The sequence below is a fragment of the Sceloporus occidentalis genome, unplaced genomic scaffold (assembly GCF_023333645.1).
Source record: "Sceloporus occidentalis isolate IW3139 unplaced genomic scaffold, rSceOcc1.0.p SCAF_5, whole genome shotgun sequence".
In the NCBI taxonomy this organism is placed as follows: Eukaryota; Metazoa; Chordata; class Lepidosauria; order Squamata; family Phrynosomatidae; genus Sceloporus; species Sceloporus occidentalis.
Window position 1 is genome coordinate 99739448 of NW_028316985.1, and position 18418 is coordinate 99757865.

General features: G+C 39.6%; 1 protein-coding gene across 3 annotated transcripts in view; it reads left to right on the plus strand.

Moving 5' to 3' along the window:
• The window catches only part of LRP6 (LDL receptor related protein 6), a 96815-nt gene that overhangs the window by 40010 nt on the left and 38387 nt on the right, over nt 1-18418 (plus strand). For all 3 annotated transcript variants that reach the window (XM_089524875.1, XM_089524876.1, XM_089524877.1), the window contains exons 8-12: nt 4840-5056; nt 10373-10662; nt 11347-11573; nt 15237-15421; nt 17487-17813. In XM_089524875.1, the coding sequence (XP_089381001.1) occupies nt 4840-5056; nt 10373-10662; nt 11347-11573; nt 15237-15421; nt 17487-17813 (1246 nt within the window). The remainder of the gene's footprint in view (nt 1-4839; nt 5057-10372; nt 10663-11346; nt 11574-15236; nt 15422-17486; nt 17814-18418) is intronic.

An 18418-nucleotide genomic window follows, 5' to 3' on the forward strand; every position in this document is an offset into this window, starting at 1 on the left:
CTGTACAACTTTTTTTAATAAATTAGTTGTGCACTTAAAATATCTCAAACTGTTCTTTTTAATATAGTTGGAATTGGGACTGCACTGCTGGAGTTGCTAACTCCCTGACGTCCAAGTCCTTATGAGTTGTATTTGCGTATATGCCTTTAACAGATTTGTTCTTTATGTCTGGGTTCATAATATCAGGATGGTCTTGTGCAGTTGGCATTGTTTTAACCTGGAAAGACCAAAGCTGGCAGGCATAGTCCCATACTTTTCTAAGTCCCCACCCCCTTGCATTTATTTTTATATTAATATCAACATCTTAACAGTGCTTATGGTGCACATCTAAATATGTAATGATGAAGTGATCTGGTTGTTAGGAATTAGGGGTAATTAGGGATAATGATCAAGAAAATAAATTTGGGAAGCTGAATATTTATTTTATGAAAATACTCCCTTTAATATTTTCATGCTGATTTGAAAGCCTGCAACTTAAAGTTTAAACAACTCTTCCTCTCTTTTTTCTGTTTTTGCTTAAATTTTTGGTAGATTTTTGTTTCCTTTGTACAATGAATTCCAAACTTGTTTGTAGCAACTGTTGATAGTTGATAGGAGGAGACCTGAAGTTTGTCTTGTAAAATTAAACTGTCATTCTAGTGCATCCACTAGTCTGTGCACCCATAGTTAGGTTTTCCTTGTTCTGTGCATCATTGACTTTTGTGATTGCTACCAAGTTATCATCCCTTCAAAGGGAAGAAGAGAGATACAGCAAAACTGTCAATATAGGCCATGCTAGAACTGTGGGCAACTCTCAGAAAATGTTACTTAAAAATATATTTCCATCCCTGAGCCTTAACAGATTGTGCAAATGGAGGTTGAAAGCAATATTCATTGGGCGGTCACCCTTTTGTTTTGTTTTGTTTTGGGAGCTGATCAGCAAAGATAAAGATGTTTTGTTTCAGAGGATGGAGTGAATTGTGCCTCCTGTTTTAAGTTAACCATCTCTTCCACTCCTCCCCTGGCTTCAGGAGTTTAGGAAACACTTGTTGTAGCCTTTAGACATTTCCCCCTGCCTCAGAGACATAGGTTGTAAATAGTAAGACTGAAGACTTTATACCCACTGTTCTCTGTTCTTCCCCTTTCCCCGCAACCTTTCTGAAAGAGAGATGGAAATTGATAGGTCTGACTCCTTGCCAAAATGAGAACAGACTGTTGTATAGCTTGCTTTAGAAGGGGCCAGGCCATGTGCAAGTATTAAGGGAAAAATGCAGACGAAACAGATACTTCAAATCTGCTGAGTGTTGTAATTTGAGAGCTGGTCTGACTATTTTGAAATGCACGAATGAGATTGTATATAGTATATGTGCTTGAGGCCCTGCTTTGGGTGACATTTCTCCAACCCCCCCCCCCCCCCACACACACACACACAATATATAAAATAATCTTAGATGCATTGTAAAGTCAAAGGCGTTCATGGCTGGCATCCATAGTTTTTTGTGGTTTTTGTCGGGTTATGTGGCCATGTTCCAGACAAGTTTCTTCCTGGCGTTTCGCCAGCATCAGTGGCTGGCATCTTCAGAGAATGTTTGCCTGGGAAGGACTTGGGTATATATAATGTGTGACCTGGAAAGGCAGGAGTGAATTTGCATGTATATTGTTTTTGTTGCTAATGGCAGGCCTCAGGGTGTGAGGGTCTGCACAAGAGGATTAATGTCTCTTGATTAGTGCTCATTGTCTGCTGGGAGAGTTTTCATTTGCATTTGTTGAGTCTTTGTCTTGCTATCTTTCAGGACTGGTAGCCAAACCTTGTTTACTTTAAGGGTTTCCTCTTTCCTGTTGAAATTGTCCAGGTACTTAGATGCATTTTCTCAGAACTGGATTGGCATGATTCATTGAAATCAGTGGTGACTGTGACTAGCTCTTGGCTGGTGCACTAGGAACTAAGGGTGGTGGTGGTGGGGGGATATTAAAATGTTTTGTAAGACTTTAAATAAATGGGGGGAAATAATCATAGGCTAATTCGTATCCTCAGATTCTTTATCCTCAGATTCAACCATCTTCAGCTTGAAAATATTTTTTAAAAATATAAATCTCAAAAAGCAGTTTGATTTAGCAATTTTATTTAAGGACATTATTTTAGTACACCATTGTATTTAATGAGACTTGAGCATCCACAGATTTTAGTACCCATAGCGGCGGGGCCCTGGCAGGTACCAAGGGCTTGCTGTAGTTTCTATAATGTCATGCAAATAAATCCAGACATCAAAATTTCTAATATGCAGGCCCAATTCAGTCATTGTGAACTTCCCCACCACCCAGGTTTTTGTTTCTGGCCGGAATCATGTTGGACTAAGTTTTCTTAACTGTGGGCCCGAGTTGTGCTAGTGCAGGGTGGCCAGATGTCCTAACTGCAAAGTAGGGCAAGACACCATGAAATGTAGGACATTGAAAAAAAATATAGGACATGGCAAAATAAAAGCTGAAAACACTCATAAATGTAAATTCATGCTTCTTAGTCATGCTCAAAATGGAGTAGATTCTGGAATTCCTGTTGGACAGAAGGCTGAAATGTAGGACAGGTCCTGGAAAAGGAGGACGTCTGGTCACCCTGTGCTAATGGTTCCACAAGCACACAAAGAATCCTCTCCCTCACCTTTGACTTGCCAAGTGAGGAGTTAATTACTGTAACTGTTTTACAAAAGCAAGAGGAAGACTGTGATACTTATTGCACAGCAGTTTGCACAAGTGTGAAAAATGGTATCTATACTGTAATATATTTATGCCAAATGCTAAAAGTGTATAGGATCTGAGCCAGTGTTTTCTGTTTAGCACCAAACAATATTTGTTCCTATGTTCAAACTGGCTAGTTATGGTTAGAGGTAGAATTATAACTCATGGCTGGAAGGGAGTTTACTATCCTGGGTTTCCTGAGAGGGTGCTAACCATATGTTACAGTTTAGATATCCCAGCGGTGGTGATTAGTGCTAAATAGGAGACAGAGGAAGAGAAAGACATGAGCCTAAAGCCAACTCACGTTATTTCAAATTGACTCTTTCATTTTCTTAGAAATGCCATCAATTTATTAAAGGAATTCAGTTAAAGCAGCAGTCTTACCTCCACTCAGTGTAGATCTCTGCTTAGGTGAAGATATAAATCAGATTGTGTTGTAAAAAGTTTATCTTTTAAAAATGAGGCTAGCTATTTTTTGGGTGCATGACGTAGGCTGTCTCTTACAGCAAAATGTCTTCATGCCCCTAAATTATGCCCCTCACTAAATGATTCTTTCTGACAGCATGAACATTGCTTAACCCTGTAGTACATGTACCTGCCATTGTCATTTCCTGTCACTAACCAAGGTTTCATTGGGTGCTGAAATATTGATTTTTCCAACTTAATGGGCTTGGCGTGTCACTGAGTACCATAAGTGGAAAAAGTAGCCTCCATCAGTCAATAAGAGGATATCTTTTCCTGTGATTGTTAAGTCTGATCAAGAATCTTTAGTGTGGGACGTAGCAGGTGTTTGAAAGTACACTGTATAAACTCAATTTTATACATGTTAAATGCATGTAAATCATAAATCAGTCAGCAGCTGTTTGAAAGTACACCGTCAATTGTATACATGTTAAAAAACAACAGGAAGTTGAACTGATGTTAAGATTACTGTATTGTAATTTCTTGGATTCCCTTGGACTTGTTGGACTGGTCCCACATTGACTACTTTCCTTTGGTAAGACTTGCATTTCTTAAGAAAGCCTTTCTTCTTTAAACCATTTCCATAGCATATCTCATTAACCATAGTGTGACTTAGTGTGCTAGCTTTCTTGATCTTGAAACATTCCAGTTATTTAGGGTCTGCTTCCTGAGTGGTCCGAAGCACCTTTATTTTGGCCTGCCTGTTCGGGCTCATTGTTTCTCATATTGTTACAGGTTGTGAAGAAATCTGATAATGTTTTTAGTCTGTTCTATGCTGTGTCCTTTTCAATATACAAAAGCACCACAATTCCCACGATGTCCTTTCAAGCTCTTTCTGTAACGTTTATTTCCAGAAATTACTGTATCCTGCTGGTTCTCTTCATTTTCTTAGGTTTCTTTTATGCTTATTGTATCTGTATTCTTTAAAATCATAGTGTTGGCTCTTTGTTATGTGTCTAGCCTACTTCCACCATATCCCTATTTGGGGATTAAATTTGTTTTCACCCTTGTTTGTTGGGGATATTAATCTTTAACCAGACACACCTCAGCTTCTGTCAGCTGTCTCAGGGTTCAGTTTAACAGTTGCTCTGCTGAATTTTAGATATCATTACCATGGAATCATAGCGATGCTGAAGGGGACCCAAAGTGTCATTTAGTTTATTCCCTGCCATTCAGTAGTATTGGGGCATGGCCCTCATGCTACCCAGTGCCTAAATAAATCGAAACCATCATTTACCAACCCCAACCCTGCCCCCGCAAGAAAACGCTGCTACCTACATGAATCACTATACAGAGGGTGGGAAGCCCTAATAACGTTTTATGCAAAGATGTAGCATGCAATAGTTTCTGAGAGTATGCAGTTCAGCTGCATCTCAAGAAAGTGCGACTGAATGCTCTCATAACATGTGATATGCAAGTACTTAACCACAAGGAGTGCAAGGGGGCAAGGCCAGAGCATTATACTGTATATATTGTGAAATAAAATTTAACTTTGTAAGGTTTGAAAATTTACAGTTTTGGGTGCAGAACATAGGTTCTAACACTCCATCCCTGTATGTGTGTGTGTATGTGTAGTTCATTTACATCATAATATTTATGGTTTACATTATAATATAACATATTTACATCATAATATAATATTAATATTATTTACTTCACCTGAAGGTGATGAACACAGATGGAACCAACAGGAGAGTCCTTGTGGAGGACAAGCTGCCTCATATCTTTGGCTTCACACTTTTGGGAGACTATATTTATTGGACAGACTGGCAAAGGCGAAGCATTGAGCGAGTTCATAAACAGACAGCAGAAAGGGAAATCATTATCGATCAGTTACCAGACCTCATGGGGCTGAAGGCTACAAATGTCCATCAGATAATTGGTGAGTGTCTTAAAAATCTGAATTGTAAATTAAAGCTCAGTAAGGCTTCTTTTAAATAATTTTAAATGTAGGCAGTTAAATTTGAGGTAAGCCAAAAAAGTATTCCTTTGCTAATGCTATAGTATCCTCAATGTGTCATCAAACAGAGTGGTGAACCTATCATGGGGTTTTCTTAGCAAGATTTATTCAGAAGGGGTTTTGCCACTGCCTTCCTCTAAGGCTGAAAAAGAGTGACTTGTCCAAGGTCATTCAGTAGGTTTCCATGACCAAGTGTGGTTTTGAACCATGGTCTCCAGTTGGAAACCACGTTGGCTCCCACATCTATATATCCTTGCCTAAGGGTTAAGATTTTCTGGAAGATCCCTCCTTTGTGTCTTACTAGTGGTAGCAGTGCATTGTGTGAGGATACAGGAGAAGACCCTCTTCCTGGAGGCCTTATGCCATCAACATAGATTTTACTTTAACGTCTTTTTGGCCTCAAAGCTCTATACATAGTATTAAACTGTATTTTTTAATCATTTAATTTTAATTTATCAAATTGTTTAATATGTTTTAGAATGTTTAGTTTTTCAAAAATTTACATTATTTAAACTTACTTTATTATAAGTAACCTAGAGATTGTATGGCATAGTTGTTGTTGTCATGTGCCTTCAAGTCATTTCTGACCTATGGTGACCCTAACGGGTTTTCTTGGCAGAATTTTTTTAGAAACAATTTGTTTTTGCCACCTTCTGAGGATGAGAGTGTGTGACTTTCCCAAGGTCAACTAGTGAGTTTCCATGACCAAATGGCTGTTCAAACCCTGGTCTCCAGATTCGTAGTCCGCCATTCTCTTTTGAGCTTTTCTAGAGTGGAAAGTAATGTAATAAAAATGTTAAATACTAAAACTAAATCAACAATAAAATCAGAGAAAACCTAAAATAGCATAAAATGCAGTAATAATAAACAGCAAACAAAACAATATAAGAGCACAAGATGAAAACAGTAGTCACAAATATCAAATCAAAATGCTTTTCAATTTAAAAGAACGGGAAACGTTTAAAAAGTCATTCTGACCAAGTTATTTGATGAAAGGTGCTTCTTCTTCGTGGTCTCTATGACTCATGTTGTTGGATTATACCGTGTCTGTGCAGTGCATTTTCAGAACTTGTAGAATAGCTAGCCAGGCCTTTTGGTGGTAGCTCTGCCCACTTTCAGCTCTGTGCAAAAAAGCTAGGGTGCTCACCAATGGCTCCTCTTCATCCTGGAGAGAAGTGGCTAGCAGGGTGCTATAGGGTTCTGTCCTGGGCCCAGTGCTATTCAATATTTTTATCAATGACCTGGATGAAGGAATAGAGAGCACGTTTATGAAATTTGCAGATGACACCAAATTAGGAGTGGTAGCTAATAGCCCGGAGGACAGGATCAAAATTCAAAATGAACTTAATGGATTAGAAAGCTAAAACCAACAAATGAATTTCAACAGGGAGAACTCTTAAGGCAGAAAAAATAAAGTGCACAGATACAGGAAGGGGGGGCATCTGGGTTGACAACAGTACATGTGAAATGAATTTGAAGCCCTAGTAGACCACAAGTTGAACATGAGTCAACAGTGTGATTTGGTAGCTAAAAAAAGCCAATGCGATTCTAGGGTTCATAAATGGAACTATAGTGTCTAGACATATGGAAGTAATAGTACCACTCTGCTTTGGTCAGGCTTCACCTGGAATACTATATCCAGTTCTGGGGACCACAGTTCAAAAGGGATATTGACAAGCTGGAGAGTTGGAGAGGGAGGCAACCAAAATGGTGAAAAGTCTGGAAACCAAGCCCTATGAGGAGTAATGTAGGGAGCTGGGTATGTTTAGCATGGAGAAGAGAGGGTTAAGAGATGATATGATAGCCATGTTTAAATATTTGGAAGGATGTCATTCTAAAGATGGAGCAAGTTTGTTTTCTGCAGCTCCAGAGAGTAGGACCCAGAACAATGGATTCAAACTACAGGAAAAAAGGTTCCACCTCAACCTTAGGAAGAACTTCTTGACAGTAATTGTTGTTTGACAGTGGAACACGCTCCATTGGAGTGTGGTGGAGTCTCCTTCTTTGGAGGTTTTTAAGTGGGCTGGATGACCATCTGTCAAGAATGCTTGGATTGTGAGTTCCTGCATGGCAGGGGGTTGGACTGGATGGCCCTTGTGGTCTCTTCCAACTCTGTGATTCTATGATTCTCTCTCTCACTGTTTCCACTCATTTACCTCATTTCCTTTCATCCGCCACATGAACAGTACCTAAGAAGCCTTGCTAGTGTTTTACTCACATTAACAGTTTTTGGATAAATTTGTCTTGACATTTGGCTACTCTTTTGGTTTTCCCTATGGCTGTCTGATATCTCTTCATCAGCTTAGGTTACCCAAGACTCTTCTTCTCAACTCTCAGCTCACTGTGGAGTTGTGCTTTTCAGCTGCGATTAAGATGTGTGTTGTCTGTTGTGCCTGGGCAAGGGGCATAATGTTAGTATCTGTGCCCATTGCAAGGCCTTCAGACTTTGCAAAAACAGAGAATGACAGCTAAAGGCATTTCTATATGAGGAGGCCTAGAACCACAGCTGCCAATTGCAACTGTTTCTGCACCACTGAGAGCAACCTTAGAACCAACAATCAGCCTTTCTTCTCAAGAACAACCTTTGGGTTCCAACGCCTCTGAATTGGGAGCTAACGTCGGAAATGGCATCTTGAATCCGATGTTTCTCCCGTGTTGATGAAGCAGAAATCTTCAGTTTCAAGCCTTAGTGCTGTGGCCACAGTCAGGAAACCTAAGTCACCACAAACCATATCATCTCAGCGAAACATTCCACTAACACTGAAACATTCTTTGGCAATTGAGCATTCTTCCCCACATCATTTCAGAAAAAGAAGAGAAGACACTCCAAGAAAGAGCATAAACCTTTTTGAGACACTCCTGTGCTTGAGATTGTCGAACCCATGGTTTTGCTGGTTTCGACAGCTGTACAGCTTCTTCTCCTGCAGAGTCCCTCCAGATACTGCAAATTCAGGTTTGATCAGCATCCAAAGAGGGGATTGTTGAGCCCCCCCCCCAAAGTCACTTGCCAATGCCAGTATGGTCCATCAGGCATCAGGGTCCTGAGCACTACTGGGTCCTGATCTCCACGGACTGGGTCTTGATCTCCATGGACACCAGTACAGAATCTATTTCCTCTATGTCAAGAGGTTGTCTGCTACTCTGCTACCTCATCCTCTCATTCGCCTTCTTCTTGGTATCAAGGTAGATCTTTCTTGGGACATGGTTCTGAAAGTGGCTGGAGGTATTGCAATGGCTTTTGGTGTCATCATCATCAAGATTGTTCTAGCCATTCCAGCTGATACTTTATATAAGAAGGTCTTTTTGAAAAAAAAACAGTTTTAAATTTTAATAATGTACTGTTTTTAATCTTTTGAAATTATTTAATTGTTTTTAAAACTTTGTATTTTTAATGTTTCATACTGTTTTAACTTAGACTGTTTTAAATTTTGTTGGCCACCTTGCATCCCTATACCGGGAGGAAGATGGAACATTAAATAAATAAATAAATAAATAAATAAATAAATAAATAAATAAATCACACTCCTCTCCTTATACTCGCTCTATTCTGAGAGAAATACCATGGGTACCATGGGTAATACTTTGTGGATGCTGACCATGTCTGTGATATCCCATATCACCATGTGGTTCAGTAATATGCTCATCATTCAACAGTACTGTCACCAGCTAGATCTCTCATTCTACAGTCAGCCCCTGTATCCTCTGTTCATCAGGCAGCTGTGGCCTGACCAACCAGTGATTCACATCAGAAGCAACTTCCATATAGCTCAGCAGATGTACATCTGTGTGGTTTCCAGCCCAACCTGTTTACTGTCCATGATGGACAGGTGCAACACCCAGATCTTAAGACCTTGTAGTTGACAGCATCCTTAGGAACTATGTCTGATAGCATCCAGGGTTTTATTGAAGCTGCATGCAGAGATCCTCACTGAAGTAGATTCAAAGTTGATTGTCTCGGACTCTAGTGATTCAACAATAAATGATGCATTGACTCAACTTTATTTTTAACTAATTTTAATTAATTAATTAATTAACTTAGGCCTGGTACAGATGGGTGAAATGCACTGTCCTGCGGGCGGGGTGAGGGCTGAGCATCCCCACGCTCAAAGTTTTCACCATGCTGCCTGGGCACTTTCATGGCGCACACCTGTCCATATGGGGCGCACAACGATGATGTTTGCCTAGCACAAACTGCACCACGCCGCATGGATGTCATGGCACGCAAGTGCGCCAATGACACCCTGCATGAAGCCTAAAAAGAACCCACCGGGGAACAGGTTCTTTTTAGGTCTCCTGGAGCCCACGGTGTTTGGTTGCCACAGTCTCCATACGTGGCAGAATGGGGCAGCATCTCACCACCCCTTTCTGCTCATCTGTCAAGTCCCTCAGTTTTAGTATTTAACTTGCTGGAATTATTCCTTTCAAGCAGCAGGCAGGACCTGTCCCCAGAGCATAGGGTGCATTTCTCGGAAGAATTTTTCAAACCAGCTTTTCCAAAACAACCTAACAATGGAGACCCATACAGAAGGCAGAAATTGGTGAAATAAGCAAACTTATCTGCTTTCTGTTGCCATTGCTATACATTCATCAAAAGTGCAGCTGCTAGTATAAAGATTTATATGGCAGCACAGTGCACCAGGAAGATCCCAACCTATACGTTGCCTCTTTTCAGTGATTTGTCTGAAATTGCCATTGGCTGCATGGAAGTAATTAGTGGTATTCAAATTGAGTTAGATGTATAAACAAATGAGTTTGACTTGTATAAATGAAATGAGTTTGACCAAAACAAAAGTGATATGCTTTTACATATTTCTATGATGCTCTATGGAACCCTGTGATAAGTCCACCTTAAGGTCTCCGTAAGTCGAAAACAAATTGAAGACACACAACAACAGCAACAAATTTAAATAATAGATTTCATTTGTTCTTATTTAGTTGTGACCAAATGAATCAGGTCAGTAATCATACAACAGTGGTTCTTAAATTGGCTTATAACGTATGCATCCTTTGTTATCATATAGAAAGATAGTAATTTTCTGTATTGTAGTAAGAAGAGATCCAGTCTAAAGATATCTATTTCATGTGAGTCTGCTGTGTGGGCTGACCATATTATAGTTGTGGAAAGTACAAGGGTAAAGCTGTTATAACTGTTAATGCTTGTGAAGTAAGAATTGTGTGTATTAATTTTACATGAGAGAACAGTGAGTTATATGTGCATTTTGTTTCCATTTCTTTTAGGTTCAAATCCCTGTGCAGAATCCAATGGGGGTTGCAGTCACCTTTGCCTGTACAGGCCTCAAGGTTTGCGCTGCGCTTGCCCCATAGGTCTGGAGCTCATAAGTGATATGAAGACCTGCATAGTTCCAGAAGCGTTCTTGCTGTTTTCTCGTAGAGCTGATATCAGGAGAATATCTTTGGAAACTAACAACAATAATGTTGCCATTCCACTCACAGGAGTGAAAGAAGCGTCTGCTCTAGATTTTGATGTGACTGACAATCGCATATATTGGACAGACATTTCATTAAAGGTATTGGTGTATTTCAAAATATTTTATATATTAACCAGTTGTATTTTACCCACAGACCTTTGATCAGTAGGAATTTAAAAATACATTAAATGATGTAATTATGTAATTGACCACAATTGGTTTTTGGTTTTAGAAAGTATTTAAGCACAGCACTTGCATTTTACTGAAGAGACCTCTTACCGAGGATGTTTTCAAGGTGACTCAGGTCTCTAACGTTTGAAGCAAAAAGAGCTGTCCCAGTGCAAGGGTTCTGGATGTATCTACTATTCTGTTCCTCTCAGACTAAGGGAACCTCATGCAATCTTTGGAAGTTTTTAAAGAAAGGCTGGATGGCCATCTGTTGGGGGTTTTCCTTCATGATAGGGGGTTGGACTGGATAACCCTTCCAGCTCTATGATTCTATGACCACTTATGTCCCCTCCCTACTAAAACGTGGCAGTGATATACTATAGAAGTGAGTAAAGATGCACCAGAATTCCCAATACAGCTTATGCTACAATCTGTATTACAAATAGTGCAGTTCTGTGAAAACAATCAATGTTACAGATCAGGTCAGAGAGTGAGTTACTTCCCAAGGCAACATTACATTGAAAGACTCTGGATCTTGTACCAAATGTTACAGTGCTTTCTAAATTTCTCTGTGTTTTTTCTCCCTGCCCCACCCCCTGCATCCTTTTCCTGCAGACCATCAGCAGAGCATTCATGAATGGAAGTGCCTTGGAGCATGTGGTTGAGTTTGGCTTAGATTACCCAGAAGGCATGGCTGTGGATTGGTTAGGAAAAAATTTGTATTGGGCTGATACAGGAACAAATCGTATTGAAGTGTCCAAGTTAGATGGGCAACATCGCCAGGTTCTAGTGTGGAAGGATCTGGATAGTCCTCGGGCTTTGGCACTGGATCCTGCTGAAGGGTGGGTTACTTGGTTAATTTTGAATGTTACACGATTATGCAAGATGCTGAAACTATATTTTATTAAGGTCCAAAACAGAAAACAGTGGCTATCTCTGGGACTGCTAGTATAGACAGAGTGTTTCCTTATACAGTTGACATGCTGAGAAATCACTGTACGTTGCAGAAGATTCTTGGGTACAATGTCAGGACAGTACAGTCTCAGTTCACACAATAGTGCTGTTCCTTCACAGATGTAATCTGGGATCAACTGAGAGTGCATTTTCTTCTGTGGTCAGTTAGTGCAGAAAAAGAGCAATAGTGATGACAAGTGATATTTCAGGAAAGGTTATTTACTGTTACCCTCATTGAGGAATCCAAACTAAATCTCGAAGGCTTATTTTTCTCATATCAGTGGTTTTCAAACATGTTGATCTGCATAAAAATAATTAGAATATAAAAATAAACTCATTGTATGATAATGCAACCCACAAGGCAGGGGTTTAAAATAAATTATCCATCTGTGAGTCACTCCTATTTTTTGCAAACATCATTGTTATGGTTGTCCATACCTGTTCAGCATAGGCCATCCACAGTCTTTTGATAACATTGTAAATATTTGTTTGGTGAACCTTCTGTCTAGCTGATCTTAATAAATGTTTGTGATTCATTGGTTTTACAGTGAATGCTGTAATTTTTCTACTAGACAGGAGTTATTCAGGAAACTGTGGCCCAGTACAGATGGGCAAATAGTGCCGTCCTGGGGCCGAAATTAGGGCTTGGGAGAGCGGAGCAACCACACGCTCCCGAACCCTACCCATCTACATGGGGGCTGCCATGATAACGCATGCACGGTGCAGCATCCAAATGACGCCGCACCATGCAGACATCACCAGCGCATGTTAGGGCACCAATGGCATCACGTGCACACCCTAAGAAGAACCTGCCGGAAGCGGGTTCTTTTTAGGACTCCTGGAGGCCACGACATTTGGCTGCTGCGTCCTCCGTATGGGGCAGAAAGAGGCGGTGTCTCAGTGCTCCTTTCTGCCTGTCTGTATTGGCCCTCTGTTTTTGCTCTTGTATCCTTCTGTATCTTTATACAGTCAGCTCACCCCAACTGTGGGTTTGCAATCTGCAGATTTGAGCATCCGCAGATGGCTCCACCCCCTTCAACTCAATGGCAGTGCATGCACGGGGCACTTGAGCTGCAATTTTTGGCATCTGTGGAAGGGTCCAACCCCAACCCACCCCCCTGCGGATACAAAGGGCTGACTGTATGCCTAAGAACAAAAATAATTCTTGCAAAACTAGAAGCAGCATGTAAATCATGCAACTAACAGTTAGCCATCTTGACTGTAGTCCAGTCAGTAACATTGATTTGATCCATTCCTTCCATAAACATGTCTCATAGCCTTCAGGTTAGGATTATCCCGTATGGTTAGTTTAGCACGATGTCATAGGTCATACTGTAAGTAGCCAGATATTATATGCCAAGCCAACCTGACACCAGAGATTGCAAAAAGAGCCATCTCTTTCTTCCTTAAATAAACACAAGCTTAGAGGCTCCAGAGTTAATTCCAAAATTACCCAAAGAGGGGGATCTGAACTGGAACGTGTTTGCCAGTTTTTGTACAAGTCAGGAGATATGCCTCAAATCTAGAAAAGTCAACCCATTGTATGAAAATGACTACATCCTGTTGAATGCAAAATTGGGAGGCAAAAACACATACTGTATATACTCATGTATAAGTCTAGAAATTTAAGTCAAAAAATTGACCCCAAAAACCCGAGTCGACTTATCCACAGGTCAGTATAAGTACTGTACTTTAACTCTTATTTAAAAGAAGGAACCATCTCCTGATGAAAAGCAGAATTATAATATGTGAAACTCTGACCCTCCTCTACTCTCTCATCCATCCAGTCTTAAGAACAAGGACATAGAGTTATATCTACTGGAATTTTATAAGTTCTTTGATATTATTTTGCTTTGCTTCATCCTTTAGATCCTTTGTTATATGCCCCTAAATTTTACTCTCAACTTATCCACGGGTCATAGCAAAAGCCCATAATTTTGGCCCCAAAACTTGTCCTCCACTTATACATGAGTTTGACTTATAGTCGAGTATATACGGTATACATTTCTTAGAAATAGAGTATTGATTTTCTGAAAGTAAACCTGAAACCATGGATAGCATAGTGTAGTGGTTTGAGTGTCAGACTAGGATTCTGGATACCATGGTTCAAATCCATGCTTGGCCATGGAAACCCACTGGGTGACCTTGGGCGAGTCACACTCTTAGCCTCAGAGGAAGGCAAAGCCAAAACCTCTGAACAAACCTTATCAATAAAACCCCTTGATAAGTTTACCTTAGGGTCACCATAAGTCAGAAACAACTTGTAGGTTCACAAAAACAAGAGACCTAGATGACAACAACAACAAACAATGTTATACTTCACAGAACATACAACACCCATGATCAGACATTCATTTTAAGTATAGTAAAATATCTTTATGCAACTGGAATCTCAACTTCAGATTTCAAAATTTGTCCAGACAGAAAAACAAAAACTGCATATGCATTGTTTGTGTTGGTGTGAAAGCTGTGTCCAGACTGATAGTCTAGTTGCATGGAAGGTTCCATAAGTAGTAGCAAGCATAAGGTCTCAAAGCAGGGCATTCCAGTGGTGGATAAGAAATATATTTGGATCTGCTGGATGTAAATTTTTCCATCCCCAGCAGAAGGTCTCAAATCAAAATCTGGCAGACTGGAAAGTTTCTCAGCCCAGAAAGCTTCCAGCCCGAAGTGATCATTTTATTTCTTGCAATGTCAGATCAAGCCATGGTATACATGCCTTGATTACATCCTGTTATTGTAATACACTCTGCATAGGTTGCCTTTGAAAACTGTTCAGAACCTGCAAGTCCAAAATGCTGCACCAGGGCTGCTGACTGGGGCTGTTTCCGGGGAAAACCTCATTTCCCTGTTGAAAAAGTGTCACAGATTGGGTTGTTTCTGAATACAATTAAAAGTGCTGGTTATGACCCAGAAAGCCATGTACATCTTGAGTGCAGACTATCTGAAAGTCTGTATCTCCAAACATGAGCTTGCCTGAGTTTTAAAGTGCTTAGGCGAGGACTTTATCTTAGTTGGTGAGGACCTGAGAGCAAGCCCCTGGCTGCTGCTGAAATTCCTTGCCACAGGAAGCTGAGATGCAGTGCACTTTCTATTTGCTCAGGACTTTGAGCAGTAAGCTGTCTGATGCAGAAGATCTTTTAATTGGAGTGTGTTGTATTTTCGTGATTATTTTAATAGGTTTCAAAACTATTTTAAATCAATTATTTTAATATGATTGTTTAATTGTTTTTAAAACTTACCTGTTATACCAGTTTTAACTGTGTTTTGTTTGAATTCATACTATGAATAATCTTGGATTCCATGTTGGGAGAAAGGTAGGATATAAATAAAATAAAATAAAATAATTCTTCCTGATTGGTGCAACTCCAAATGTTCTTAGCATAAGATGATAAATGTACTTCAGTTATTGTTTGATAAGAAATAGAAGTTATGTAATATTAAATATTAATATTTAATAATATTAAATATCATTTAATATTTAGCTATATTTCCCAGCTATTTCTGTATCGTTGCTTCTTTTAAATGAAATACTTGATTTGTATCTTTAGGTTTATGTATTGGACAGAATGGGGAGGCAAGCCAAAAATAGACAGAGCTGCCATGGATGGTGGTGAACGAAGTACATTGGTGCCAAATGTGGGACGGGCTAATGGACTGACAATTGATTATGTTAAAAGAAGATTATACTGGACCGATCTGGATACTAACCTGATTGAATCATCAAATATGCTAGGTAAGTGTATGGGTGCAATCTAGGATTCTTCATATCAGGCAAAGTTGTGAAGTGGGTTGTGGAATGACTGAAAGGCTTTATGCTTCTGCAGATCTTTCCCACCTCTCTTTTTGGATGTCCATCTTCTTACTTTCTTATCGTTAAGGTTACACAAGACTCATTTTGGCTCTTAGTATGCTCACTCTTAAACAGAACTTTTCTTCTGAATGTAATATATTTGTCAGCTGTTTTTCCATCCTGTGATATTCCAGGAGTAATACACCCAATGCTTGAGTAGAAAAAAGAAACACTTCAGCAAGCATATGGGTGGGATGTGACTTTATCTTTCCAATGCCAGTCCCTCACATTGCATCTGCTTGTGGTTCTCTTGGGGGTGTAGGAGGAGGAAGCAAAGAAAAAATTGATATACGTACAGATTTTTGCAATTCTTTGTATCTCAAAACAGTTCTTAGACCATAGGAACTATTTTTTAAAGAAGCAGAAAGATGCCACAAGATGTTATTAACAGTGTACATTGTGTTTAGATAAAGGACAGTAATATTAAGATTTAGAGCAGGGAACCTCTGGGGTAGGGGATGCATGTACCTGTATGGCCTGCCCCCAGGCCCACAGCCTCTTTCTTCAACTCATCTTCAGTCTCCTTCAAGTGGCAATAAAGTTTTTAAAAAACTTCCATTGGTAGCTTTAGTTCTCATGTCTGGTAAGCAAGTACAAGGAATCTGAACAGCGGGAGGTTTAGATTTAATCCTCTCCTCCTTGAGCATTACAAACCTAGCGTATACTCGACTATAAGTCGACCTCATGCAAAAGTCGAGGGTAGGTTTTGAGGCCAAAATTATGGATTTTGATATGACCCTTGGATAAATCGAGGGTGAAATTTAAGGACATACAACAAAGGATCTAAATGATGAAGCAAAGGAAAACAATGCTAAAGAACCCACAAAATTTTGGCAGGCATAATGATTTTGGCTGACACTAAATGCTGGATGGAAGAGAGAACAGAGGGAGGTCAGTGTCTCTAGGACAGATTGCACCCTTGCCTTTCACCAGGGGATGGTTCCCTTTTTAATAAGAGTTAAAGTATAGTATTTACATTGACCCGTGGATAAGTCGACCCAGGTTTTTGGGGGCAATTTTTTTACTAAAATTTCTAGACTTATACATGAGTATATACAGTATGCTTGCTATCCGCATAATAGTTTAGTTTCATTTTTAAGCTTAAATGTTTTGGTGGGGGTTGCAGAGAAAGAAAGTTAGGGATGTGTAGGACAAAGAAAAAGAAAAAGGGACAGACTCACACGTCCATACACATACGTCCATACACATACACACACACAGACACACTCACAGTTTATAGGTGAATGGGTGTGTGAGAGAGCAAGTCCCCCCCCCATCGTATCCTATGTTTGAGTCTAGCCTGGGACAGTGCTGCTATGTGTATCACCACCCTCACTCTGGAATGGGAATAGCCCTCAGGCCCAGAAAGGTTTCCCTTGTCTAAAAGAATGTTTACATGCAAGTACAACCCAGCTGGACAAGCCAGGAAATATGCGTTCAAAAGTAAGTGCCTTTTAGTTCACCAAAGTTTACTCCCAGGAAAGTGGGTAAAGGAATGGATCTTGAATTATGTTTTGTAGTAATTTCTATTCTCGCTGTTTCATCTTTAACTTACAAAACTATATATGATAAAAAACATGGTGAAAATGTTTTCTATATTTATAGTTGAAAAGGTAGAATGTATATTTTGCGACTTAATGCTGTCAGAATCCATTTGTTTTGTGTAGTTTTTAAAAGATAAAATGCATGTTAAACTGTTAAATTTTTAAAATTTCATATAATGTTTACAGTGTGTCTGAAACTTTAGATACACTATTTTGTATATGGTGCAAGAAATCAGATTGGAGTGTCTTAATAGTGATACAGAGTGGAGAATTCTACAGACGTATTTGATTAAGACTCTGCTTCCTATGGTAGTTTGATTTGTAGTGTAGGGAAACATCTTGATAACTCAGATGTCCTGTTTTTAATATATTTAATATTTCTTTTAATTCACTTAAAAAAATAGGTCTTGACCGTGACGTTATAGCAGATGATCTGCCTCATCCATTTGGTCTGACTCAATACCAGGATTACATCTATTGGACAGACTGGAGCCGGCGTAGCATTGAGCGTGCCAACAAAACCAGTGGCCAAAACAGAACTGTCATCCAAAACCACTTGGATTATGTGATGGATATCCTAGTCTTCCATTCATCCCGGCAAGCAGGCTGGAATGAGTGTGCTTCCAGTAATGGGCATTGCTCCCATCTCTGCCTGGCAGTGCCTGTTGGTGGTTTTGTTTGTGGATGTCCAGCTCACTATTCCTTGAACTCTGACAACAAAACATGTAGCGGTAAGCCATAAACATAGATGACAATTTTAGTGGTGTAGAGACTACTGTATTTTTGTGGTTCTGAGTTGAGTGCAACTACAGTAATAATTTAAATGCAGATCAAAATGAATTACAACTCAGATGATAGAAACAGGAATATCCCAAATATAGACCCATCTCAACAGATGGTGATGAAGAAAGAGGGGGGTTGGTGGGTGGGTGTAAAAAGGGGCTTCACTGTCAGCAACCCTTTTAACTGAGGTATGCCTGTACTGTGTTAATGGTAGAGGTGAGATTTGGGGGGGAAATCCACTAAATTACAGTAGCTCTGAAAATAGAGAAATAACAGATGTGGCTGAATCATTTTTGCAAGCTTTTATCAAAAGTAAAAAGAAAATGTAAGGGGATAATGGGATTGCCTGTGACTGGTTTTGAGTGTTCTCAATGATGTGTTCTCTTCATGATTCTGTAAAATTTTAAAGGCTGTTAGTTTTCCTGCTTCTGAATTTAGGTAACTAGAGGCAAGGAGTCTATTAATTTTAAAAAACAAAACAAAACAAAAAAACCAAACAACCTCTTGCTGTCAGATGCTCTCGGCATTAAATATTTCTGCTTTCAATTAAATA